At 35.5% G+C, this 27,735-nt stretch overlaps 1 protein-coding gene across 1 annotated transcript in view; it reads right to left on the bottom strand.

Moving 5' to 3' along the window:
* The window catches only part of LOC149409741 (hemicentin-1-like), a 491,855-nt gene that overhangs the window by 147,113 nt on the left and 317,007 nt on the right, over positions 1-27,735 (bottom strand). Inside the window, exon 5 of the mRNA XM_089649480.1 lies at positions 9,792-9,959. Coding sequence (XP_089505606.1) covers positions 9,792-9,959 — 168 coding nt within the window. The remainder of the gene's footprint in view (positions 1-9,791; positions 9,960-27,735) is intronic.

The following is a 27,735-nucleotide window of genomic DNA, read 5'->3' as shown; positions in this document are numbered from 1 at the left end:
CGATGGCTATTGGCTAACTTAGCCTAGTGAAGTCCTGTTTTGACGTTCACTTTATTATTCAAGCAAGCCTTACTTTGACTCGATGGCTATTGGCTAACTTAGCCTAGTGAAGTCCTGTTTTAACGTTCACTTTATTATTCAAGCAAGCCTTACTTTGACTCGATAGCTATTGGCTAACTTAGCCTAGTGAAGTCCTGTTTTAACGTTCACTTTATTATTCAAGCAAGCCTTACTTTGACTCGATGGCTAACTTAGCCTAGTGAAATCCTGTTTTAACGTTCACTTTATTACTCAAGCAAGCCTTACATACGATGGCTAACTTCGACAATGGTCCACAAAGATTCTTTTTTCAAATTAATATGAAGTCATTGTTCATTATGCTCGGGTTGAATCTTGCGATCATATATAAAAATAAAAATATGCAGTTAGAAAAATGAAGACAATGTTGGTAGTTCTTATTTAAAGAATGGTACAGTTAAATATGACCGAAGGAGATAGGGTCCCCTTAGCTAAGCGGTAGAGCAGTGCCCCGGCAAGGCAAGGTCCTGTCTTCGAGTAGTACTAGATGTGACCGTATCCTTTTCCGAATTTTCTGTTTCAGATTTTCGTTTAGAAATCGCCAATATTGTCTTCAATAATTAAAGAAAACATATTTAACAAATAAATTGCTTTGCTTATCTAACTACGAGTTGGAAGAAAAAGTTCAAGCCAATATTGGTTTTCATTAATAGAATTGTATAAGTAGATCCCATCAAAAAATCAATGTAAAATGAATGCTGCAAAAATGAGATCCCTTAGGCGTGTTTGAATAAAATCAAGTATGATCGTGTGAGAAATGTGGTGACCCGCAAAGAATGCAATGATGTAATCGTAATGAGTAAGATTAAGAAAGGAATGCTCAGTTGTTTTGGGCATGTAGAGGTTATGCTAAGAAAAAGATTTGACGTGAAAGTTTATAGTGTAAAAATTGTTGTCAACTAAATACTTGAGTCGGCTCATATCAGGAGTATGAATAATAAACGGGTATGGACGAGATGATGTAGGTGTGTGAATGCGCCAAGCGTGTGTACCAAGACCGCGTTGTTTGGCGGTCTGTCCTCTCTGCCCACCCAATTGAGAAACGGTCTGATAGTTAGATATTATCGGTTTATCCCTTCGATATTTTAAATTTAAGATATCGTAATTTCTCAATAAAATTCTTTGGTTTGCCGTCAACACTGTTTACATATTCAAAAAGTCAATATTTATCCGATAGTAGAATAGATAGATGGGTTTCAATCTTTAAAAATGCAAAGAACAAATATCGCGTTCAATTCAAAGACCCAATTTGAATAAAAAAAGATTGTATTTAACACCAATGGAGGAGTAGAAAAATAAGATTTACGTTCAAGAGGCGTATTTTAAAAATGCAGAGAATAAATGCGTTCCATTCAAAGATCAATATGAATAATGTACCGCTCTTCGCAAAGGATTTAACCCTTCCATCTCAGAGATAAACCTTCTGAGATTTATTTGATGCCCTTAGAATAAATGAATCTGGACTCGGATCAATCGTGGGATAACAATCGCAGCTGCCCTTCCTCTTACTCTCTCCTCTCAATTCTCATTCTTCCGCTTTTTCCTCTTCGTTCCCTTTCCTTTGTTTCTTCTGCAATGCTCCAGGGACTGGCTACACAAGTTTCCGTTGTTTGAATTACCTGGATTTCTTGGGGCAACCCTATTTCAGAGGGGTGAAGTACCTACTGCCAAAATCACATTTTATAAAAGATTGGCTGTTCCTTGGGTCGAGGTATTTCCAACGCCATCACATTTGATGACCATTAAATCGACGGTGAACGTAATTTGTTTTTAATTTTGATATTTGAACGGTACCCAATAAACACTTTGTCTAATAAGTGTAGTCAAAATGTTCTGCTTGTGAAAAATATAAAAAAAAAAAATTATCATCAAAGTTTTCAAATCTTTGGAACTGCTCGGGATATAGTAGAAGCTCGCATTAGGTATAGTAAGAATGGTTTTATTGATTTATTTACTATGTATTTAACACCTAAGGCTAATTGGTTCGGTTTTGCGAACAAATATTTATTACCCGTAGAGTCAAATCGTTCTTTTTTGGTAACAGCTCATATGGGATCATTGAAATCGTTGTGTCTCCCTTACTATCTTAATGAGAAATATGATCTAAACGGTATCAGAAAGAAAAAAAACACCACGCTTTATATTCAAATCTAGAACGTAATCACAGACTAATTAAAATGAACACCTATATGAAACGAAAGGTTCCGACCGTAATTTCAGACAAATTTATGAAACTTTGTGTTGTTTTACTACTTATTTTTATTTGAAATTTAAAAAAAGGTATCACAATAATAATTATAATAATTGGATAACTTAAAAATCAACTCAAGGGCGCTGTAATGTTTATAAAACCCTTGCTTGGCAAAATGTGTATTTTTTACGTTTTCCGTGACAGTAGACAAAAAGTAGACAGTTTAGACAAAAAAAAACGACGAGCCATTTTAAAACTTTTGTATGTTTGCATTAAAAATTTTAATATTTCAAAAATTATGTGTTTATTTTTAACAATTAAATATGAAAGAAAATTTCTTTCAAAAACAGTTTTTATGTGATGCGTTCAAAAATGTTCCGTTTATTTGAATTTAATTGTGGAAAATGGAAATACAGAAGAATTCTCCGAGTTTCTGACAGCGTCTTGAAGAAATATAATGGTTAATATGCCTGAGGCCTAAAAAATACCATACTTCTATTGAAACTATTGAAAATTCAGTCGTGAAAGAAGATACAGCAATCAAGATGGGAAAACACTACGACAAACTCATAATAAATTCTGAATTCACTGACCTTTCATTTTTCAAACTCATTACAAAACAATCTTGATAAAAATACAATGATGATTTAAAAACAACAAAAACCGTACATATGCCATAGTTTAAGAAAAATCATCTCCTGATAGGCTGAAAACAAAAAAAGGATAATTTTTTAAAAATTGTCTTAATAAATCATGATTGCCAATTAATTAAAAAGACCACCATTTGCCGCATCGTCCTGATTTTGTATTCTAATGTGGTAGATGTATTTATATAGAATACTTTCAATAAATAAACACAATTTTTAGTAAATTGTTTCATCGAATAATCCAGTAAAGAACAGTAAAATTTATTAAATGACATCCTGTAATAAACCGTTTCATCCCGTCACTATAATGTATGTTGAAAATCATGAATATGTTTGATTTGCCATTCCTTTGTTGTCCTTTCCGATTCCCACCTATTCCCAGAATTCCTATCGTTTCTGTGCCACTCCATCCTCTTCTCCCAATAATCTCTATGCGGCTTAAGGCTAACTCCACCAGACTATGGGAGAGGGAAGATTATACCGAATTTCGGGAAACCATTGATATCGGGAAGCGGGAACGGCCAATTACCTATAATTACGAATACTAATTAATCAACCAAATAACCATGGTTGTATATTGACGAATGGACAGGCGCCGAGAAAGACATTGTGTTCCATTTATAATATAAATACGTTATCGTGCTTCTAATAAATATGTCAATTTTGATGTACCGAAATCCTTCAATTTTGGTATTAGAGCAGGTAAAATTATTTTTGTTGTTTGTTTTTGGGGTGTTATGCCGTGTTGCGCTAATTCCTTCTTTAGCCGACGTTTCGGACAGCGTTGCAGCGTCCATCATCAAAAACATATGGTTCTAAAAACTAATTACAATAAAATGTTAACGTAACCACCCAATTCAATAGAGAAAAACATTTCTCGTGTTTGAGTTGGGGAGTAGTGCAATTAAAGTATACATAACCATCCATCTTGGCAGTATTAATGAAGATCTGCAAAGTCTGCCTAAAATAATGTGACAGGACATCCTTCTAGGCTAGATACAAAAAAAAACACAAATAAAAAGACAAGTAATACATAATATAATTAGCGCAACATATTTTTTAGTAACAGCATAACATATTTTCGGAATCCGTATAAATAATCGACGAAAATGTCTACTTCAGCACACTTTATCTTACTGTATGGTCGACACATTTGGGTCAGAAGCCTGAAAAGTGCAATAATGCTCGTGTGGGTAGAGTTCACTGGTTTGAATTTATTCTACCGGAATATGTTAAAATTCAAGAACCTTCTTGAAGAGTATAATAAAACACAACAGTCATAAGCTTTTACATCGTACCCACTACCACCTGTCTCATTAACACACGGATTCTCTCTTTCATACATTTGTACATACGTTTCCTTGCATGCTTTTTTTAATTACTGCGAAGAACATGCAACTAAAATCTTGCATGCGAGAGACGGCGTTAGCGAAACCACTGTCTTTCGAGATATTACACTGAAATAATTAAATCTACTGACTACTATTTCGCCACCCAAATATCACTGTACGGTTTAATGAACACCGTGGTCCAGCGGTCAAGTTCCTCGAATACGAATACAGAGGTCACAGGTTTGAATCGCGGTGTCAACATGTTGTAATATTATTTCACAATTCATTTCTGTAAAAATATATTTGGGGATCAGGAGAGAGGCACGAAATGAAAGAAGGTGTGGTGAAGGTCACATGTGTTTATTGATGAGTCAGTGTAGCCGTAACGAGAGTTGACGCTGGACAGAAGAATACACCGGATGCTGGCTGTGATAGCAGGTCAAGCGCGGGTCAGTGAGTCGACGCCGGGCGCTGGTGACTGGGACTCGATGGAGGTCAGGCACTGGCGAAGAGCGTAGGTCTTCAGGCACTCCAGTGCTGACGAGACGGCCGAAGGTGCAGCGGACCTTGTAGGCGGTTGAACGGGAACGGCGTGACCAGTGAGGATGCTGCGTGTCCTCGTGGTGGTCATGGTAGCGTGGAAGAAGCGCTGGTCAGAGACACTGGAACCAGGGCGCTTGTAATCCGAGCAGCGCTTGCCAGGAACGGCGATCTGGACAAGGCGCTAAGATGATGTCCCGATAGAGTCCATGGTAGTACGGGCGAAGCCGGGTATATATTGTCCTTTGCGGGGGGCGCGGGGGCGCACCGTCACTCGTGAGATTAGTACATCGTTGGCGGCAGGTTGATGAATGACTGACTGACTCGCTGCGTCGGGCATATTTATACTACACGGCCGACGGCGGCAGTAGGTAGGTGGATGGCAACTAAATCCTAGGCACTCGCACAGACTGTATGTTTCAGGAACCTTCGATAGCGCGGCAATTATGCCTAAGCCGTAGACTCGTTCCTTCTGGCGAGTTCTCGTATGTGTAAGACGGCCCGTGACGTATTGTCACCTGGTAGACAAGTAGGTCTTGTAGTACGTAGGTTACTTTGTTTACGTTGCGGTTTGGACTGCAGGTACATAATTCGGGAGTAGGTACTAAGTAGGTCGAGCGGTTTATTATTAATTATTTAATGTAGATTTTTCTCGACGCTACAAACACCCCCTTCCCAGCAGCTTGCTGAGGGCTGCGATAGAAGAAATAGCTCGGAGACGAACGTCTTTTAAATTGTGACACTTCAAAAAAAAATTTTGCAAAACACATGTTCACAACACAGGTGGCACTATTATCCGCGCTTATGCGGAGATGGTCTGGTGCATGCTGCTCCGTGGTGCCTTAACTGATCACCCATTTTAAGACGGGGTTACCGGTGAGTCGGGGTAACACAATCACGTCGGGCTGCAGAAATACGTCAGGCTGCAGATCACGTCGGGCTGTTCAGATCACGTCGGGCTGTTCAGATCACGTCGGGGTCACCACTTAGGGGATCAGTGGAGAGGCACGAAATGAAAGAAAGTTGTGAAGGTCACATGTGTTTATTGGTGAGTCAGTTGCCGTGACGAGGAGATGATGTAGGACAGAAGAATACACCGGATGCTGGCTGATGATGGCAGGTCAAGCGCGGGTCAGTGAGTCAACGCCGGGCGCTGGTGACCGGGACTCGATGGAGGTCAGGCACTGGCGAAGAACGTAGGTCTTCAGTGCTGACGAGACGGCCGAAGGTGCGGCGGACCTTGTAGGCGGTTGAACGGGAACGGCGTGACCAGTGAGGATGCAGCGTGTCCTCGTGGTGGTCATGGTAGCGTAGAAGAAGCGCTGGTCAGAGACACTGGAACCAGGGCGCTTGTAATCCGAGCAGCGCTTGCCAGGAACGGCGATCTGGACAAGGCGCTAAGATGATGTCCCGATAGAGTCCATGATGATACGGGCGAAGCCGGGTAAATGTTGTCCTTCGCGCTAGTAAGAGGAGCGTGGGTGCTCACTCGTTGAACCTCGTTAACTGACGGCTGAGAGATAACAGACTGACTGACTGACTCGCCGCGTCGGGCATATTTATACTACACGGCCGACGGCGGCAGTAGGTAGGTGGATGGCAACTAAATCCTAGGCACTCGCACAGACTGTATGTTTCAGGAACCTTCGATAGCGCGGCAATTATGCCTAGGCCGTAGACTCGTTCCTTCTGGCGAGTTCTCGTATGTGTAAGACGGCCCGTGACGTATTGTCACCTGGTAGACAAGTAGGTCTTGTAGTACGTAAGTTACTTTGTTTACGTTGCGGTTTGGACTGCAGGTACATAATTCGGGAGTAGGTACTAAGTAGGTCGAGCGGTTTATTATTAATTATTTAATGTAGATTTTTCTCGACGCTACATATATACTCTCAATATCGCACTGGTTAAAGACCACCATTCTAAATTGAAACGTTGCGCGTTGCTTGAAAGCCGTGTTTGGTGATCATATTTAAATTTTGATATACTTCTCAATCTTCATCTTCCACATCTTCTTCCTTCCCCATCCCCTTCACCAGCACACATTTTTTTTACATTAATCCCACACAGAGGAAAATAATTTCTAGGATGTTTGTGTAGAGGGTCTTTTTTAAAAAGGAAGGAGAGAAAGTTCTGAAGAGGTTTTTTACCTTGTATGAGGTTTGAGGTTTGATTAGGAATAAAGGGATCAGTATGTCCAGAAGTGACAGACATAGGAATATAGTATCCTCAAATGAGCTGGTCCAGCCAATTTGGCACCTCTCGCAGTTGGTGTACCTGGTAGGTACCCGGGAACCCCTGTTAAATCACCAAACGTTGCTAGTGGTGACCACTTGGGGTGACCTATGGCAGAGATGTTGGTTATCCAATAAATGGTTCCACTTACTAAATAGTCTCACTTGTACCAATCAGTCCGGAATAGTTTAAACTATGTTGCGGTACATTCACAAAACAAAAACACATCCCAATAATTGAAGCAAGCCATAAACTTACAACAAATTCAAGTCTATTCGTTTATCAAGGAGCCAACCTGTTGATTCATATTCATAGGTTTAATCGTATGACTCCCTCTCCGACCATTGGACAATTTTGCGACACGGTCCCTCTATAAAGATTGACGTCGTTACGCTAACATTTTCAGGTAAAAAGACTTATTCAAATGAACCCAACTCTAAGTAAGTTTTTGTAGAGAAGTTACTTACGTTATAAGCTTACTATAAGCTCCCCTTTTCGACTGTTATATTTTTTAACAAGAAGATAAGCTTCGTGAATAAGATTACGTTCTAAAGTGTTTTGACCTTGATATTTAGGTAGGCACTTTTATTTTACTACCGGCAGAATATTGGCATATTAGCCCCAGCGAAAGCTCGACGATCCACCTCTCACTCCTCACGTGTCTTGTATGAAAACGAAATAGACAAAAGATACTAGATGGATGACATCTCGCTCACGTAAGACATCTCGCTGGGACAAGTATATTACAACACGCTCCTACCATTACGACATTCTATTTTATTATGGTGATAAACACTACAACATTTATATTAAAACTATGCAGGAGGCCTTGAAGAAAATAATTTTAGGAAGAAACAAGAAGAAACTCATGTTGTAGGAGGTAGGAAAGAGGCTGGCAAATCATTGAAAAACAATTATTAGAAACGACCCGTTCTCGTTTGCAAATATCAATTGTGGTGGGAGCGCATTTGTTGTGTTTCCCGACTGTGCACCAGTGTCAAAGGGATCAAAGAGGCTAGTTCCTCGGGGCATCTTGCATTGAAATACCGGTCGAACATGGACAGCATTCCGACCCGACACCTGTATTCTAAAGATTGTGATCCGTTAGTTGATAGGAGAATCTACTTATTATATTTTTTGATTATGCAAATGACCGTATCTTTAAAAACACTATTTTACTTAATACTTTCGTTATTTTATAAAATTATTGTTTCTTTAATTGTCTTTCATTAGTTGAAACTTTTTATGTATATTTTTTCCTTTATATAATTGTTTTCAATATACATTTTTTTTAAAATTATTATTATTAACGAGCACTCCATTATTAAGCACAACAGCTTACGAGAAAAAAATATTAAAATATTATTTACAGAAAATTGTACATTGCAAAAACTGTTGTTTATGTAGAATATGCAATAAAAATGTAACTAAAAAAATCAAACGAATTAATATCAGTTTTTTATACGTTAATCCTACGAGAAATCTTAATTATGATTGCAAGTGTCGTTTTCAAAATTGGAACTGATTGTGTGAATAATTCAGTCAAACGATAAAGTAGATACATACCTATTACAATAAAACATTTTCAAAATTTGATCTGATTTGAAAAGATTTCAGACAATCCCGTGATTCTTAAAGCTAGATGCACTACACAATAGTATGTACTACTAGTTCATGATACGTTATTAGATGCAATTGATTTATTAAACTGCAATTGAGCATTTTATAATAGTACTACTAGTTCATGATACGTTATTAGATGCAATTGATTTATTAAACTGCAATTGAGCATTTTATAATAGTACTACTAGTTCATGATACGTTATTAGATGCAATTGATTTATTAAACTGCAATTGAGCATTTCATAATAGTACTACTAGTTCATGATACCTTATTAGATGCAATTGATTTATTAAACTGCAATTGAGCATTTCATAATAGTACTACTAGTTCATGATACGTTATTAGATGCAATTGATTTATTAAACTGCAATTGAGCATTTCATAATAGTTTATGATACGTTATTAGATGCAATTGATTTATTAAACTGCAATTGAGCATTACATAATAGTACTACTAGTTCATGATACGTTATTAGATGAAATTGATTAATTAAAATGCCATTGAGCATTACACAATAGTACTTCTAGTTCATCATACATTATTAGATGAAATTGATTCATTAAACTGACATAAAAAGGACGGGACTTTTCTGACAGAAAAAGTAAGTCACACCTGTTTGTATTACACAGATTCATTAACAAACTTTATTGGCAGCCCTGTCATCGTTGCCCATATTAAATTCCATGTACTAGACACACAAGACAAAATATAATTTTCTTCTGCAATACATACACAACCTACCATCAGACATACTCACTTACCAATAGGATTCATGATCTGAGCAACAAGTTTGGGGGTACTGTTGATATATTTAATGACCCCATTTCTAGAATTAAGAGTAGTCTACGAGTATACCAGCACTTTGTTGAATCCTACAAATCGTAGTAGCGTTGGTAATGTAGTGTTTATGATTTGTCTTATGCATAGTATTGTTGTATTCTTGTTCATATATTATTTTATGTTACTGTTACATGTTTTATTAATATTATTTCATATTCAGTTTATCGGATTAACGTTATTTCATGCTTTAAAAACTTGGTGTATGATTTTCAATAACACATTAGATATATTCTCTTCTTAAAATCCATGTAAAAGCCCGGCTGGGCGTAAAACTAGCAAAATAAAATAAATATAACTAAGCACTCACCTTGCATCTCTTTATCCCGCATGCTCCATGTGACCCTGGGGGAGGGCCGCCCCCCGTTGACCACGCACTCCATGCGCACCTGGCTGCCCTCCGTGAGGGGCCCCAGCGTGGAGGCGTTGGCCACCAGAGATCCTGCGGCGTCCAGGACTCGAATCGAGGTCGGCTTCACTGTAACAAGATAACATACATGGTTACAAAGTGGCAAAATAAGAAAACATACACGGTAACAAACTGGAATAACAACTTAATATTTGAAAAAACTAACTGGAACAACAATAAAGCATAATATATTGTAACAAGTTACCATATTAATTAATTAAAATAATATATAGTATATTTGCGGCACGTTCCAGAGTGGAAGATACTACCAGTATCGCCCTGGTGTAAGACCACCATTCAGAATTGAAACGTTGCTCCAAATGGCTTTAGCCGTGTTTAGTGACTAGATCTGAATAGCCAGGTACTTCCCTACCTTCCTCTTTCCCTTCCCCACTTACCTTCAGCCTCACAACATCCCCCAATTGGGGATGCCATAGTCTCACTGGCTCCAGACGGGAGCAGTTGGGACTCTTATGAGGTATTCACTATAAAAAAAATAAAAATAAATTGATACGGGCAAGAGCTGAGTGTGATAGTCGAGAGAACTAAAATAATCCTTTCAAGGCCATTTTCAAACTGTCTTTTCAATCTGTGTTTATATTTTTTTAACGATAAACTAATGTATATAAGACAAGGTTTATTATGCATAGCAAAAAAGATAAAAAATATTTTAAGCAATAATTAGTCGCTTTAAATATCCATCTAAATGTAATGCAATGTAAATGCAAAAAAAATACTTGGTTGCTTACAGGTGAACAAATTTAATAAGCAGTAATTGTTGATTGAAGTACTAGTATGTATTGAATTATTTGGCGTATTGAAAATAAGCTGACGTAGCTCAGTGGTCCAGAGCACCTGTATGGATATTTCAAGCGACTAACTATTGCTTATAATAATTTGGAATAACATACATTGTAACTGGAATACCAAGATAGTAACTATAGGTACATTGTAACAATGTGGAATAATAAGATGACATACTCTCGTGATGATTTCATTGAAATAAAACACTTTCTTCGCAACAAGCACGGTGTCTTTTATTGGACTGAAATAGTAATATCCGTTCTATAGTAGTGTGAACGTCACTTTGACCTTCACAGAGCCTATTTCAAACTGAAAAATTATGTAAATCAAATTTAATAATTTTAAAACAATTAGGAATTATTTATCACATTTAAATTTAATATGAGTCACGTCATTATTAAACCATTAAGAAAACGTTACCGTTTAGTGTGGGGATAACAGATTTCAAAATACCCACAGAATAGAAATTTTTTGTTAGAAACACTTTCTCAATAAATGCTAAAAATTGAAATTGAAACAAAAACATATAAATAAGTCGTCTTAACGTGGCTTAACCGCAGTTTTAAAATGGCCTTGAACTCCGAAACAGTTGACACAATTATACAAAGTAATAAATAACAATTCGGAAATAACATAAAGTAGGAAAATAATTGATACGTCTTCGCTACAATTATACCGGTCTATTACGGAAACTTGTGCACTGATCAACCCAGTGATCCATCAGTGCCAGTAAATCGATTCTCACCGAAAACCTGCAGTGTTAAAAGGTAAGTGAGATTCCTTCCCAACATTCACTCTTCACTACGTTATAACGTAGTTGTGTCACTTATATGTAGATTAAATTCCACCTTATGTATTAAAAATACAAAAAAGTTCACAGCCAATATTGCGACAACATCCATACTTTCATGGCAAAATGAAATCAACGTTTTATATTTAAAAAAACCTTCGCCGCGAACAAAACATCGAAATAATTGTACAGAGTAATAGCACTTGCATGAAATGTTGTTGAACCATCTCTACCATCATCTGCAAATCTTCACAACCTAGAATATTTTATTTACACGTAAAGCCAACTGAAAGAGAAGTTGAGAAAAATAAAATACAACATTGCAACTTGAACAAATTCCCAGATCCTTGAAGTCGTAGGTAAGCGCGTGTTTTCTGAAAAATTGCAATTTCAAATGACCTGACAGCATTTCTATTTGTTAGTTTCCTTGGCTTTGAGAGGAGCACTTCAATATTGTAGGCTTCGCTACATTCGCCACGGACGTGCCGTCGCATTCACTTTCAATGATTTCATTGATTTGATGAACAGGAATTTTGAAAAAAGAAACGTCATCATACTGATTTAATAAATCGCATTTGAACACCACAGAATGCCTTTTCTTCAGAACAACACAAATGCTCAGATTGCTCGTGCTCAAAATCATTTTTTTTCAAGAAGAAACAAAGAATTTTATGCGGACAAAATTATTTACTAATTTTATAAAATTATCTTATAAAACGTGAAAGTATTATGACATGAAATAACGTTCATTATTTGTAACCTTCGAGGTTTATGTTGAAGATATCCAGATACATGTTATTTAGCAGCACCGTATATCCTGTGTAGGTCATGCTGTGCTGAGCCAATGATACGTCTGTCCTGCCTTGCGGTATTACACTGCATAGCAGATCGTAACTGAAGCGTAGTTCCGGAAGATTTCTAGCAAAGACATTTGATAATATATAGATTTGACGAAACCGATGATTTTCATTGAGCAAACATCTAAAATTTCGTTGGTAGGTTTTAAGTTTCTAGGCACGCCACTGGGATAAGTCGATATCTGCAAGCAGACAGCTCTACTTACAGCTCTCAGTAGCGAGCATCTACACTTTATGAATAGGCAGGCTTTCTGCTGCAAGTATGACTGGGCTAGCAGTATGGAAATATAGCAGTATGGCAGTATTATATGACAGTATGGCAGAGTGACAGAATGGCAGTATTGCAGTATGGCAGTATGACAGTATGGCAGTATGGTAGAGTGACAGTATGGACGAACGATAGTGTACTTTAGTGTAACTAGATGGCTGATGGATTATTGAAGTCCAAAAAACTAATTAGGTACCCACACATTTTATAAGATAGCTATAATTCTTAATGAAAAATCATAATTTTTCTAACAATAATCTTGAATCGTGATTGCTAGATTTAGTAAATTGGAAATGTTTGAAAGTGAATAGGTATAAAAAAACAGATACTAAAAGCACAAATTCCGTAACATTATGTGTTAGTAAGCAACGTCGATACAAACTGTAAAAACATTATTAATGGCATTGGAGGGGGACCCACCCTTTCCCGACGGCTGTGTGAGGAAACTGATTGTTTAACCTCCTTAGCCGCACACGTCAGGACTCTAATTATTAATGGCAGTTCATTTGTCACTTCTTTGATATAAGCTAAGCAATAAGCATGCCCCTATTTTATCTTCCAATATCGTTTAACATTACAAAACCGGCCAAAAAATGACAATATAATTAATTTGCAATCTCAGTGACAGCCGACAACAGACAACCTCCGACTACTTTTCTATCCACATCCGTCACAAGAACAAAAATCCGCCGGATACGGAAGCGGGCCGGAAGTGCGCCATTAACATACTGGGTACGGGAAGCGGAAGCGAGACTCCGCGGCAACATATCCCATTTCCTTCCGTCAATCAGAGGGAGATAGATGACTACCTTCTTTATTCGGATAAATAACTCTAATAAAAACAGGGATGCGAGAAATAGAATGGATAGCTTTTTTACTGAATCGAAATTTCAGGTAAATGAACAGTTTATATGCAAAAAGACACTTGTTTTATGGAATTCGGTAAATAGCATTAAGCACCGAAATGATGACACTCGAATATCGTTGAAGGATATATAGGTATTGATCTATAAAAAAATACTTACGACCATACTTAGGTATATTCCGTATTCTCAAAAAAACATACTTTACGGCTAGCCATAATTAAAACCAAAGTAAAACATTATTTTTTTATTTTTTATTGTTGATACATTATTTTACAATATTTCATATTCTAATTCAGTAATGTTGGCCTCACTGGGTTGTTTACCCGTGCTGAGGCCCCCATTTTATAATATAAGAATTTATACATTAAAAAAAAAAACAACATTAAAATAAAAATAAATTTAAACTAAAAATAAAGATTAAAAATTAAAATATAATTATCACACTAAAAGAAAAATATTAAAAGAGAATGGAAATCGGAATTTATAATGATTTATGTGTTTGTGCGTGTTGCGTGTTTTATATATTTTTTTTTGTGTTGCGTGTATATGTTTTATTCTTTTATGTTATTGAATTTTGGTAATATTGTCTTTTTTGTTAAATGAAACAAACACTTTGTTTTTACGGGTATATATAATAAACAGTTTTAATATTCTCCTGGAGAAGAAATGGGACTTTTGACAAGAGTACAGCAATGTGTGAAAATAAAGAGCTCTAAAACAAATTTATGCATTTCTATTCTCTTTACCATATTTTGTTCTCACAGTTATTATAATATGTATACACTTTGTATCTGAAAGCTGAGAACTATAGAGACCTATGCATCTATTTTAAGTCTGGTCAATTTAAGAGTACCTACTTAACAAATTAGGCATAATTACCTATTTTAATTTCACTATTCACACACAAAAATTATGTTGCAAACTCAACAATTTCTCGCCTACACAATTTAGTAAATGAATGTACCAATGAATTCGATATTCAAAACATAATTAAACAATTTTCTCTTTATGCCAAGATATCATTTCTGATAATAACAGTTTCGAATTATTGTTTTAAATTGTTCATAAACCTCATGTACTAAATTGTAAATGTACTCAACGTAAAAACCCGTGGGCTTTTTTTCTGTGAATGCCGAACAAGAGTCCCAGCTGCTCCCAATCGTCTGAATCCAGTGAGACTATGGCATCTCCTATTGGGGTATGTTGTGAAGATGAAGGTAGTGGAGTAAGGAAGAAGATGGGGAAATGAAAGGTGGGAAAGTACCTAGCTATTCAGATCTGGCCACCAAACAAAGCCAAATTCATTTCGAATAACGTTTCATTTTATGTATCTTCACTTTTACTCATTTTCTCTATTCTTCAATCCTGTATTCCTCTAGGATAATTTGAAACCTGTTAATTTTACTTTCCGAAAACGGAAAACCTTCCTGTGTATTTAAATGGTCAGTCAAAAGCTTCCTTGCATAAAATGTAATGAATACTATAAAAAATAAATAAATTTCTGAATGGTGGTCTTACAAGGCGCTACTGAGAGAATTTCCACCTCTGGAACGTGCTGCAAGAATACTATTATTAGTTTAAAATTAATCCATTGTGAAATAATACAAATTCATAAAAAAAAATTCCTTGCATAATTAAATTTTATTTAATTTACTTAAAATTTTAAAAATTAGCAAATATAATTTTTCTCCGTGCATAAATTCCCAAAATAAAAGAACTTATGCACGCCTGGATTTGGACCCGCGACATTCGGATTGCAAGTCGAGAGTTACCCCTCGGCCACGTAGGCCGTATAAAAAGTGTAAATAAATAAATTAAAAAAAAGATGTTTTTTTTTCAAAAACGAAAACGTCGTTTTATTCATGAAACCTCCACAGCTATACTCCCCCATTGAGAAAACACCCCATCCTTTAGCAAACGCTTACCAGCAATACAAAAACACGAATTTGTATATAATGGACTTCAAGTATTTAGGTCATGCGAAATACGTTTGTTTATTGTTCTTTAATACAAATAATGTATTGTGATGTTTGGGTGATTTTGACAGAATACAATTAGATACACTTTGTGAAAACAGGGAAGCTCCTTTACTCTGGCTACCTAGAGATTATGTGATAAAATCCCACCAAAGACAAATAACAAAAGAAACTAGATTAATCTATTCTTTCAAGAACAAAAACGGTAAGCCACCTAGCTATTATGTAATAATATCCCACCAAAGACAAATAACTAGGAAACAAGTATAATATACACTTTCAAGAATAACAAACGGTAAGCTACCTAACTATTATGTAATAAAATCCCACCAAAGACAAATAACTAAGAAACAAGTATAATATATACACTTTCAAGAACAAAAACGGTAAGCCACCTAGCTATTATGTAATAATATCCCACCAAAGACAAATAACTAAGAAACAAGTATAATATATACACTTTCAAGAACAAAAACGGTAAGCTACCTAGCTATTATGTAATAAAATCCCACCAAAGACAAATAACTAAGAAACAAGTATAATATACACTTTCAAGAATAACAAACGGTAAGCTACCTAACTATTATGTAATAAAATCCCACCAAAGACAAATAACTAAGAAACAAGTATAATATATACACTTTCAAGAACAAAAACGGTAAGCTACCTAGCTATTATGTAATAAAATCCCACCAAAAACAAATAACTAAGAAACTAGACTGATCTATTCTTTCAAGAACAAAAATGAACACGATATTATTTAGACGGCAAATCAAAAATGGCATGTTTTAAATCGGTGCAGGAAATTTATTCGTCAACACAAAATATTTAAAAAAAAAAACAGTGAAAACAACCAATTATTAACATCTAAAACTCGGTGGGTCTAAATAAAACACAAGATGGGATAAGAACAGATGGTCTCACCTAAAAAACAAAGAAAACAACCGGTTATTAATATCTATAACTCGGTGGGTCTAAATAAAACACTAGCTGGGATGGGGACAGATAAATAGTCTCGTCTAAAAAACAGTGAAAACAACCGATTATTAACATCTAAAACTCGGTGGGTCTAAATAAAACACAAGATGGGATAAGAACAGATGGTCTCACCTAAAAAACAAAGAAAACAACCGGTTATTAATATCTATAACTCGGTGGGTCTAAATAAAACACTAGCTGGGATGGGGACAGATAAATAGTCTCGTCTAAAAAACAGTGAAAACAACCGATTATTAACATCTAAAACTCGGTGGGTCTAAATAAAACACAAGATGGGATAAGAACAGATGGTCTCACCTAAAAAACAAAGAAAACAACCGGTTATTAATATCTATAACTCGGTGGGTCTAAATAAAACACTAGCTGGGATGGGGACAGATAAATAGTCTCGTCTAAAAAACAGTGAAAACAACCGATTATTAACATCTAAAACTCGGTGGGTCTAAATAAAACACAAGATGGGATAAGAACAGATGGTCTCACCTAAAAAACAAAGAAAACAACCGGTTATTAATATCTATAACTCGGTGGGTCTAAATAAAACACTAGCTGGGATGGGGACAGATAAATAGTCTCGTCTAAAAAACAGTGAAAACAACCGATTATTAACATCTAAAACTCGGTGGGTCTAAATAAAACACAAGATGGGATAAGAACAGATGGTCTCACCTAAAAAACAAAGAAAACAACCGGTTATTAATATCTATAACTCGGTGGGTCTAAATAAAACACTAGCTGGGATGGGGACAGATAAATAGTCTCGTCTAAAAAACAGTGAAAACAACCGATTATTAACATCTAAAACTCGGTGGGTCTAAATAAAACACAAGATGGGATAAGAACAGATGGTCTCACCTAAAAAACAAAGAAAACAACCGGTTATTAATATCTATAACTCGGTGGGTCTAAATAAAACACTAGCTGGGATGGGGACAGATAAATAGTCTCGTCTAAAAAACAGTGAAAACAACCGATTATTAACATCTAAAACTCGGTGGGTCTAAATAAAACACAAGATGGGATGGGGACAGATTTTATTTTTTTTATTTTTATAGTGAATACCTCACAAGAGTCCCAACTGCTCCCGTCTGGAGCCAGTGAGACTATGTCATCCCCAATTGGGGGATGTTGTGAGGCTGAAGGTAAGTGGGGAAGGGAAAGAGGAAGGTGGGGAAGTACCTGGCTATTCAGATCTAGTCACTAAACACGGCTAAAGCCATTTGGAGCAACGTTTCAATTCTGAATGGTGGTCTTACACCAGGGCGATACTGGTAGTATCTTCCACTCTGGAACGTGCCGCAAGTATACTATATATTATTTTAATTAATTAATTGTGAAATAACACAAATTAATCAAATAAAATTTATTTGCGCACGCCGGGTTCGAACCCGTGACCTTCGGAATGGCAGTCCACTGCGTTACCACTGGACTATGCCGGCCGTCAATGATGGTTTCACATAAAAAAAAAACAGTGAAAACAACCGATTATTAACATCTAAAACTCGGTGGGTCTAAATAAAACACAAGATGGGATGGGGACAGATGGTCTCACCTAAAAAAACAGCGAAAACAACCGGTTAATAACATCTAAAACTCGGTCGGTCTAAATAAAACACAAGATAAGATGGGGTCTCACCAAAAATCAAAGATTTTTTACCTCTGTTTTAAAATATCCTTTAAAACTGTTTGTTTTGTTTTTGACTTAACTGAGGATTGTTCCTTCCTTCCAGGGATTACAGTCAACTGCGCTAACAACCTCACCAAATGCCGATCGGGTAGGACTGACATTTATTTCGTATATTAACTGCTGTAATGGCATCTAATTTCAGAGAAAAACATTATGTCTGCGTGTGTGTTCTCGATTGCCGCAGAAATTCGTATGCACTGTCATCGACAACCCCTTCACATGTTGAGTTTTAACTCGATTGGATGTCGGACAGTGTGTTAATTTCTTTTTATTTCATCATTCTTAATTTTAAAAAATGTGATTTTGTGCAATTCCTCATATATTCCATGTTATTTTCTTGTAAGGAATTGTGAAGTTTTAAAAATATTTCGATTGCGTTAGAGCGGGCGAGAGAGTGTTTCGTAGTCAAGATACAACTGGCAACGGTGCGATCATCGCCCTTTTAAGCACAAGTATACCAATAACTCTCTCGAAACCTGTCCAATTACATTCATTTTTACCTTAAATTGTGGGTAAATATTTTATAAAACACCATACTAAAGGTAAATAGCTTCAACTAAATATCAATTGAGTAATAATTATTTTAAAAAGAGAACAAAATTCATCACCCATGACCTGAGTCGACGTGTTGAAAAAATAAATAAATAGAAAATATTTATTTGCTGTTACAAAAAAATATAATAGTTGCCGTCCTTGTTGTTGAATATATTACTTATCTGTGTACGAGAGACTCGGCATATAATCATGTTTATTCCGCTGAACGCCAACAAATAACAATTATAGCGTTCAGCCGAAGTGCTTTTCTCTTTTAGTGGGACAAGAGGAACAGGAGAAGTTAGCGGGTATTTATGGCTTCCTTGCGGTGACATCACATTTCAGTCTACATTGCGGAGGAGGGATGTATTTTCTATAGCGAACTGCTGATTTAACTGGCTTTAGACAAAATAGAATACTTTTGCTTTCTCTTAATATATAAATAATCGTTTTTCCGCTTTAGTAAAAGCTTACTTAGCTTAAAAAATAACTTAAAACATTCTCAAAACCACATTTCTCCAGATATTGTTGTTGTTGACGTGAATGTCGTACAATTCGTCTGCCCCAAGGCTAAACACTGATGTATATATATGCCATTTAACCAATATTTAGTTAACTTGTTGGGTTTTGGGAATAAAGAGCTATTACCCGTAGAGTCAATATGTCCGCTTTTCGCATAGTTAGAAATATGAAATAAATGTTATTAGAAACAGAAATCTAAGCTTTATATTCAAATATAGAAGTTAGCCGCAGGATACTTAATATGTAATTTAGACCTATGTATAATAATATGAAACCAAAGGTTCAGTAAACGGCGTAATGGTTAGTTAGTTGGTTCGTTGTATGCTCTTACATAAAGCTTACATAGTGAGTAATATTTAACTAGATTGGTTAGTAGGAGTTTTTTGTGAACACCTCACTAGGAGAACCTGTGCTGAGTGTTTTTATGTCATCTTAAGTAAAGACACAGCATCGTACTTGAAATTCTCAATAAGGATTGGTTACTGTACTTCTACTCATGGCGGCAAGTATTGAATAAAATTTTATTTTTTTATGCTAATCTAAAGTTTTTATTAGAAAAATATATCATAAACTTACTGCCACCTCAGTTTTGTTGTTTCATACTAAAATAATTAATAAAAATTTGCAGTCGGAACCATTAATTTTATATAGGTGTACATTTCAATGCTTCGGTGGTTTATTTCAAGATATAAATATAAAGCGTGGTATTTTCTCTATCTTTTACCGTTTAGATCATATTTCTAACCATAACAGTAAAGGGACATAACCATTTCTACGTGGTCAAATGAGCAGATTCTAATAGAGTTGTTCTAAAAACTCAATTGTCATCTTTGTTTGTTGTTATTGTTTTAATTTTTGCACTGCGAACTTGCACTGTAATCTATTATTTACCTGTAGACTGTGTGCGCGAGTTTATACATAAATGATTATCTCAAACTCCAATTGAAAAATCTTGCCACCGTTTTGTTTGTAGATTTGTTTACAAAAATGTGAATTAGAGACTGTAATAAATCAGCAAGCCAACCGGCGGCCAAAGTTGCCCCATTAGACATAAGAGGACTGTGCGTAGTTATTTGTTACTAGTCACTATTCGGGAGTTCGTAGAGTTGTTAGTATTTAGTAGTTGGTGGGTATCCTGTAATATAACCTTTTCAGCGCTCCGAGATGTCACCGCTTTTCCACATTCTTATAATGCTTTTAACTCGTAACTTTATTTTAAATTATTGATTAAAAACAGACAGAGAGTTAACAAAACAAATTTCAAAGAATAAACGCTGTTCAAAAATATGCAAGAAAAAATGAATAAGTATGTAAAACAACAATAAAAAACGACAGACTAAATAGTTTGGATCAAATGAAGTCAAAACAAGAAATGATGTCCGGAATCTTACCACTACAGTTGGTGGATGTTTTTTCATTATAATACCTAGTCGACACATTCACACACAAGGTTGAGAAAACGTTCAGTTGGTTCTTTGGAAAGGAATAAGGAAAGTTTATTTCTTAGAAATAAGATAAGTGATATGTGATTGATGTGAATTAAATATAGATATATTTTGACTGTCGCAAAGAGGGAAGATTTTTGAGAAGAAATTTATTTTAAATTTTAAAAACTTCCGTCCTGTATTTTGTTTAGTAATTAAATAACTTAACGATGTAACAACTGTCACGTATTAAATATGTTATTCAATGGAGAACAGCATTTTATTTATTTTTTAACGATTTACAAACATTGCCCGGATACGAATATCCATATACTAGTAGTTAATTCCACTATCATAAACGGTAAAATTTAACGTTGCTTGTGCAATGATGGAGGACTTAGGAACCTATCAGATGATTAAATCCTTGACGCCTTGGTAGGAACCCGACGCTTTGGTTAAAAATCATTTTAAAAACTCATAATTATGATCTCTGTGGCTTCCCCGATGTAGCGGAAACTTCCTTTGTTTAAAAGTATTTTTTAACCATTAGAAGGTTAGATTAATAAATCTAAAGTACACATGAAGCAGAAAAAGAAACAAAAAATAAAATTGAATCCAGGACCTCTGTCTTACCAAGAAAACGCTCTAATCTAATCTGTTCACAATAGCTTGGTGAATAACATTTACGGGTGCCGGTCAGTATTTGTTAACACGTTCACTGCCAGTCTTGGACAGTGATAGCTTGGAAAACTCCAAAATGTATTATAAATGATTCACTAATGTTTATAAGACAAGGTTTTTTTTTTTAAAGTGTAAAAAATTATTATAAGCAAATAAAATAAAAGTTGGTTGTTTACGGGTGAAATAATATAATAAGCAGTAATTGTCGATTGAAGTACTAGTACATATTGAATTATTTAGCAGGTTGGGAAAAAGCCAACATAGCTCAGGGGTCCAGAGCACCTGACCGGACATAACAAGGTGCGGGTTCAATCGGCGGGATTTATTTTTACTCAGGGGATATTTTCAATTTGTATGGATATTTCAGGAAACTAAATATTTCTTATAATTATTTGTTATCCGACGTGTAAATTTGGAAAGCTCTGTCACCCATATTTAACACTAAAACTTTAAAACTAGATAAGGTAGTTAAAAACCGCGTTCGCAAATTTTTTTGTTATTATTTCAAGCACTGGGCCAGAATAAAAACGACGTTGCTACAGTTGCCGGATTTACACTGAGCATTAAAAGTTGTATTGACGTACACGCCAATTGGCGGGAACGGAGTTTCTCAGGACATTCGAACTCCGCCAAATGGCGGAGTTGGCAGTGAACCTGAACACGTATGTCTACGTAATACTCCCATTCGCTGATATGGCAGGATTATTAAAAAGTTTTATTTTGGGTTGCTGAAAAAACTTATTATGTTTGACTTAGCGGGACCAAAGTATCTGCATATTTCTAAATTTAAAAAAAAAATGCTGAACACAAGATCCTGGACTTATGCGGTTGTGTATATTGATAATAATCGACTACCATAATATGGACATGTGTCTAGTGTGGTAGTCGAAAAGCATGTAAAAAACTGTATACAAATATATTTTACGAATAAAGGAAAGAAAAAAAAGCATTTCTAAAGGTGTTACTTGATTCTTTTTACGCAAAATAAATCATAAATATATCAATAAAAGTGTTACATTTACATTAAGCCGCGTTTTAGTTATTTGATATTAAATAAAATGATTGATATTATATAAATAATATGATAAATAGCTAAGGGCCACAAATAGTTCCTTTCATTCGGGGTCATTTTGAATCAAATAATAGTAAATAATGTTGTTATGATGCAGTTGCGCAAAGCTTGATTGATATACTATTAATCAAGTACTTATTTTATTTATCTTTTCCTCGGAATTATCTATGGTTTTTTGGTGCGACCAACACTCCCGCAGAAGCGAAAAAATGCGGAGTCACTCTCGCTAGGAAGCAGCTAGGCGAGCTGCTTTGTGGAGACAGTCGCAATTTTTTTATAATGGCGGAAGTCTGATAACCAAGTTGGTTTTTATTTTATTTAATGTGGAACGGGCGTTAATCCACGGTCAATGGGCGAGACTCGCGGACTATTTGAGTCATGTTGTACGCGAGTTCAATTTAAAATCACGTTGGAAAAAGTGTTGAAATCGTGATCGCCGCCATGCGGCTAGAATATACCTAACGAGTGTTTTCAAGTCAATCGTAAACTCGGATGCCTAGAAACGTAGACAACCTATTCCTGCCGACGTAGCCGGATGGCTCGGAACCTTATTTTTATTCTCCGCCTGCGTCATACCATCACCCCTCCTAAGTAGACGAATGTCCATTGGGCCGGACATCGTCTGCAGGCTGTTCCTGGATCGTTTCTCAACGACTTCTACTACAACGAATGTCCCTTGGGCCGGACATCGTACTGCGAATATGCCGTCAAGCATCACAGTAGTATGGCTAGCTAAGTCGGTAGAGCATGAGATTCCGCCTAGAATAGCGGACAGCTTAGCATACCTTAATTTCAGCTTAGCAATATTTGTATACAATAAGTAAAAAAAAACTAACAATCGTTACTTGATTGTTAGGCGATTTGTGGGTCTATATATAAATAAGCGTTTCTTACCGGTGCAGGAAATAAATTGGGGATACTTTTACAAGCGATTGAATTTATATACTTCATTAATCATATTAATTAAGTGTAAAAGAACCCGGCTATTGAAAGAGTGTACAATTAGGATAATTCCTTTCATGGCGCTTTGGCGAAAACCTTTTTATTTTTTGGGGGCGGAGATGTGATGTAATCTTGATAAAATCATGATGAAATTTAAAGTTTTGTAATTATTAAGATGGCGTCAGGCTCAGTTTCATCAAGAAGCACGAGAAGATTATAAAATATCAAAGATACACAAACACGATGAAGAAACAAAAAAGATTGAAGTTATTTTTTGTTTATGTGAACACTGCACGAAAGTATTCCTGGCCAAAGCCAGTGTAACTATAGCATCATCTGTTTGGGAACTACCTAACCTATATAGAGAGGCTGTAGTGAGTGGGGATGATAAAAAGGGTAGTCTACCATTTGGAGTCAAAACTTTGATTAAAAAGGTTTTAGTAGTGCTCAGATATGAATAGTAAAGTTCGTCCCTACCATCCTCTACCCCACCTCATTCCCCTCCTCACTGCCTTCAGCCTCACAGCATAACCCGATCAGGCATGTCATAGCCCACTAGTTATAAATGTATCAACTGCTAATTGGGAATTATGTTTGATATTCGCATATAAAAATCCAAATAGTTATATTTTCTGTCATGCTTTAGAAATATAATAACTATCACCCGGCACAAAACTTTACTATTTTTCTTACTTTTTTTCACTGCAAGATTGAAAAAGACTGACACTAAACGTAGATAACTATGTTACCATTTCCATTGCGGAGTTATGATTGATTCTTTGATCACGCAGGGCGAATTTCGAGGCTCTTATCTGACCCCCCTTCCCACCCGATGACATAAACGCACTAACGAGCAACGAAAAATTGTCTATTTTTAGAATATATATATAGGATGTATCGGCAAGTAACCGACAAACTTTAACCAGCTATTCCTTAGCACATTTGGAGTAAAAAATGTTACGGGCACTTTGCTGTCCGGTAACATTTTTTTTTCAATTAAAAACAAAAAAATAAAAATTTCCCCACTACATCACTGTCATTGGCATTGTTTCTCGTGTTCAACAGCTGTTATTAGCAAGTGTGTCAAAAAGTGTCCTCGCTCTTTCGTACACACTAAATAATAGTAGTTTAAAATGAGACGAATGGTGCTGTGCCATTTCGTTGTGATTGTAAAAGCGCGCCAACGTAGGTACGTACGTACTCTATTCAACGAAACTCGAAAAAAATATTGTCAGACGGGTTTTCAAACTTTGACAAAGAATAAAACATTGGTGACATGTGGTGAAAATATGAATAGTAAATTTTTTATTAAAATAAAATGTTACCAGACAGCAAAGTGCCCATAACATTTTTTACTCCAAATGTGCCAAGGAATAGCTGGTTAAAGTTTGTCGGGTACGTGCCGATACACCCTGTATATTGGGCCACTAGATGTATTTAACTCTGGCGGGATCTTGGTAGTATAGCCTTTTTAAGAAGTTTTAAATATTTTCAATCTATTTTTTTGTCAGTATTCTCTACTTCGTTGCTATCCTCCTAAGAAAGCATATTATACAACATTTTAATGTTGATTAAATGTAAGAGTAATGTATTTCAAGAATCCATCTGCGAAATCCTGGAGAAAATTAATTTATGCTCCTACCTTAGATTAATATTTTATACAAATCATTCCAGGATGAATTTGTAATACGATAACTTTGTTAAGTTTACAGAATGGCGTCTTCATTACAAGCAACAAAAAAAGAACTTTTCAATTCATTGCAAAATTTTAAAAGGAATTTTAAAGATTGTTTTTCAAGCAGCACTTTTCCGATATCGTTAATTTTTCGATTACTTTGCCGTGTCGCGCTTTTCCTTAACAAAAATTCTCCCACAAACCAATATTTCGAACTGCGTTACAGTGTCCATCATCAGGGCAGATCTGTAGATTATTATTAAAAAAAGGTTTATTTTAGCCCTGTTGTGTCTTTTAATATTAATCGGGTTTTTGTGAAATTCCATTGCCTATATAACTTGTGAGTAGTAAGTACGTAATCATTAGTCTAAGTCCTTCATCACAAGACAAGCAACATTTCCCCCTTAATGTGGTGGTAGTAGGAGATTTTCAAATATTTTCAGGTTATTTGTAACCAGGGAATGTTTGGCTTTCTATTCCAAACAAAAAATAATAAAAAAATACATATTTATTTTTCGGAATAACTTTATTGAGTAAAACCTCAAATTGTAATATTTAAATATTGAAGACAATATTATTGATTTCTAAACGAAAATCTGAAACAGAAAAATCAGAAAAGGAAACGGTCACATCTAGGACGCGAACCCAGGACCCTTGTCTTTCCGTGACAGTGCTCTACCAACTGAGCTAATGGGACCCTATTCCCTTCGGTCACTTTTAACTGTATCATACTTCGAATAAGAACTACTAACATTGTCTTCATTTTTTCACCGCACATTTTTATTGGCAACTATCTTTATGTATGATCGCAAGATTCAACCCGAACTAAATGCAATCTAGACAGCGTCTTTTTAGATAAACCTATCTTATTTTCTTTTTTATTTTTAATGTGCGACATCTGTTGACTTTTCTGCAAGTCTAGAATGAATATTTATTTTTCCGAATAACTTTATTGAGTAAAACCTCAAATTGTAATATTTAAATATTGAAGACAATATTAGTGATTTCTAAACGAAAATCTGAAACAGATGTGACCGTTTCCTTTTCTGATTTTTCTGTTTCAGATTTTCGTTTAGAAATCACTAATATTGTCTTCAATATTTAAAAAAAATACAGTCTGTGGCAAGCCTACGCACGACGGAAGTGAAACTTTTAGTATTCTTCTCTCTCTCTTTTCATTTCATATTATTATTATTCAGAATGCTATACATTATAGTTTTAGAAAGCGTAAATTTATTTAAAGGCGTATTGTTAACAAATGAACGTTTAACTAGATTCCTAATATTGACATATTTATAAGTAGCATGTGATAAAAAAAATTAAAAGTTATAAAAATATGGGATTCAAACCCGGGTCCTGCATAACGAGTGTCGAACGCTCTGCCTCTAGACCGCGAGGAGAGGTATCTCGCGCGACGAGAACCGCGTATACAACGTGTACTCCTCAATTGACTTGTCCCTCAGAAAAATTCGTTTTCAAACACGGCAAATGAATAATATCACATAACGTCTCGTTAACGCTTTATATAGGGTCGAATCGAAGATATATCGGCAGTGTGAAGTCATATCTGTCGTTTTTCAAAATATTTCCGTATATTTGTCCGTTTTGGAAAAGATCTATCGTGTTTTAACAGTCTCATACCCGTATGGAGTCTGAATTTGACTCTCACTTACGACTGTGTTTTTTACTAAAAAAACTTGTCACACACGTCTGCGAGAGTAATTAGTCGCGTTATCGGCCTTGATTAGTAATTTTAATGATTCAAAATAAAAATAATTAATTAAAATACCGAGCGACTCTACCGGCTCGATTTGTAAGCTATATTTCGACCAAAATATCATATAATAGGTACCGACCGTTACTTCTAGCCAATTAATCGAGTGAACACCTGCCGGTCTAGAGTCTCACTAAATGGATTTAGACATTTCGGGAGACTCTCGGTTAAAATTAGCAAATTTATGTAATTTTTTACTACATTATTACAAATCATGTAGATATCTTCTAATATGTATGCCTGACAAAGTCGCAGCACGAGAGCATTTTATCACTTTTCCTCGTATTGAAAAAATCACAAAAAGAAAAAAAAATAGTTAAGGCGGGGATCGAACCTCGGTTCTTCACGACGACAGTCGGGTGCTCTGCCTCTAGACCGCGAAGCTGAGTTTGGAGAGTGACCTAAACTAGGTATATAATATTAGCTAGGCTCCTATAGTAAAATGATCACGGTTTTTCGTGACGGTCATGAGTCGGTTTTACTCCGGTCCTCGAAAATGCATAACGCGCGTAAAGAAGTTTCACTTCAAAAATCTCATTAACCGTCGATAATTTTTGTGTTCTAATGTACTGCTTAAACATTTGAAAAGTGCATATTCTAACGATATCACTACATAACAGGTTTTGTGTTTTTGGTTCGTCTTCAATTGTTTTTATAACTTTGTACTGACTAATATGTATTCTTTTTCTTGTTACGTTATATAATCTTATAATTTTTGGTCTCTTTCCATATTGTTCTGATTCTGTCAATAACTTTCGTGCAAGTAAATTCTAAATACTTTTTTACATAACATAAATGCAGGATGCGTTTTTCATCGAAGTAACCTTACCCATAAATTGTTAAATATTCATATGTCATCAAAGGAATTTCCTCTATAAAATTCAAAAGTATAAAAGTCATAAACTCAATACAAAGTTAAATAAACTTCCATGAAATATATTATTAAATCCGTTTCCCTGTTCCTGTCTGTAAAG

Source organism: Hesperophylax consimilis, chromosome 30 (assembly GCF_061612785.1).
Source record: "Hesperophylax consimilis isolate HC1 chromosome 30, BYU_Hcon_1.0, whole genome shotgun sequence".
Lineage (NCBI taxonomy): Eukaryota > Metazoa > Arthropoda > Insecta > Trichoptera > Limnephilidae > Hesperophylax > Hesperophylax consimilis.
This window is presented reverse-complemented; position numbering and strand designations above follow the sequence as displayed.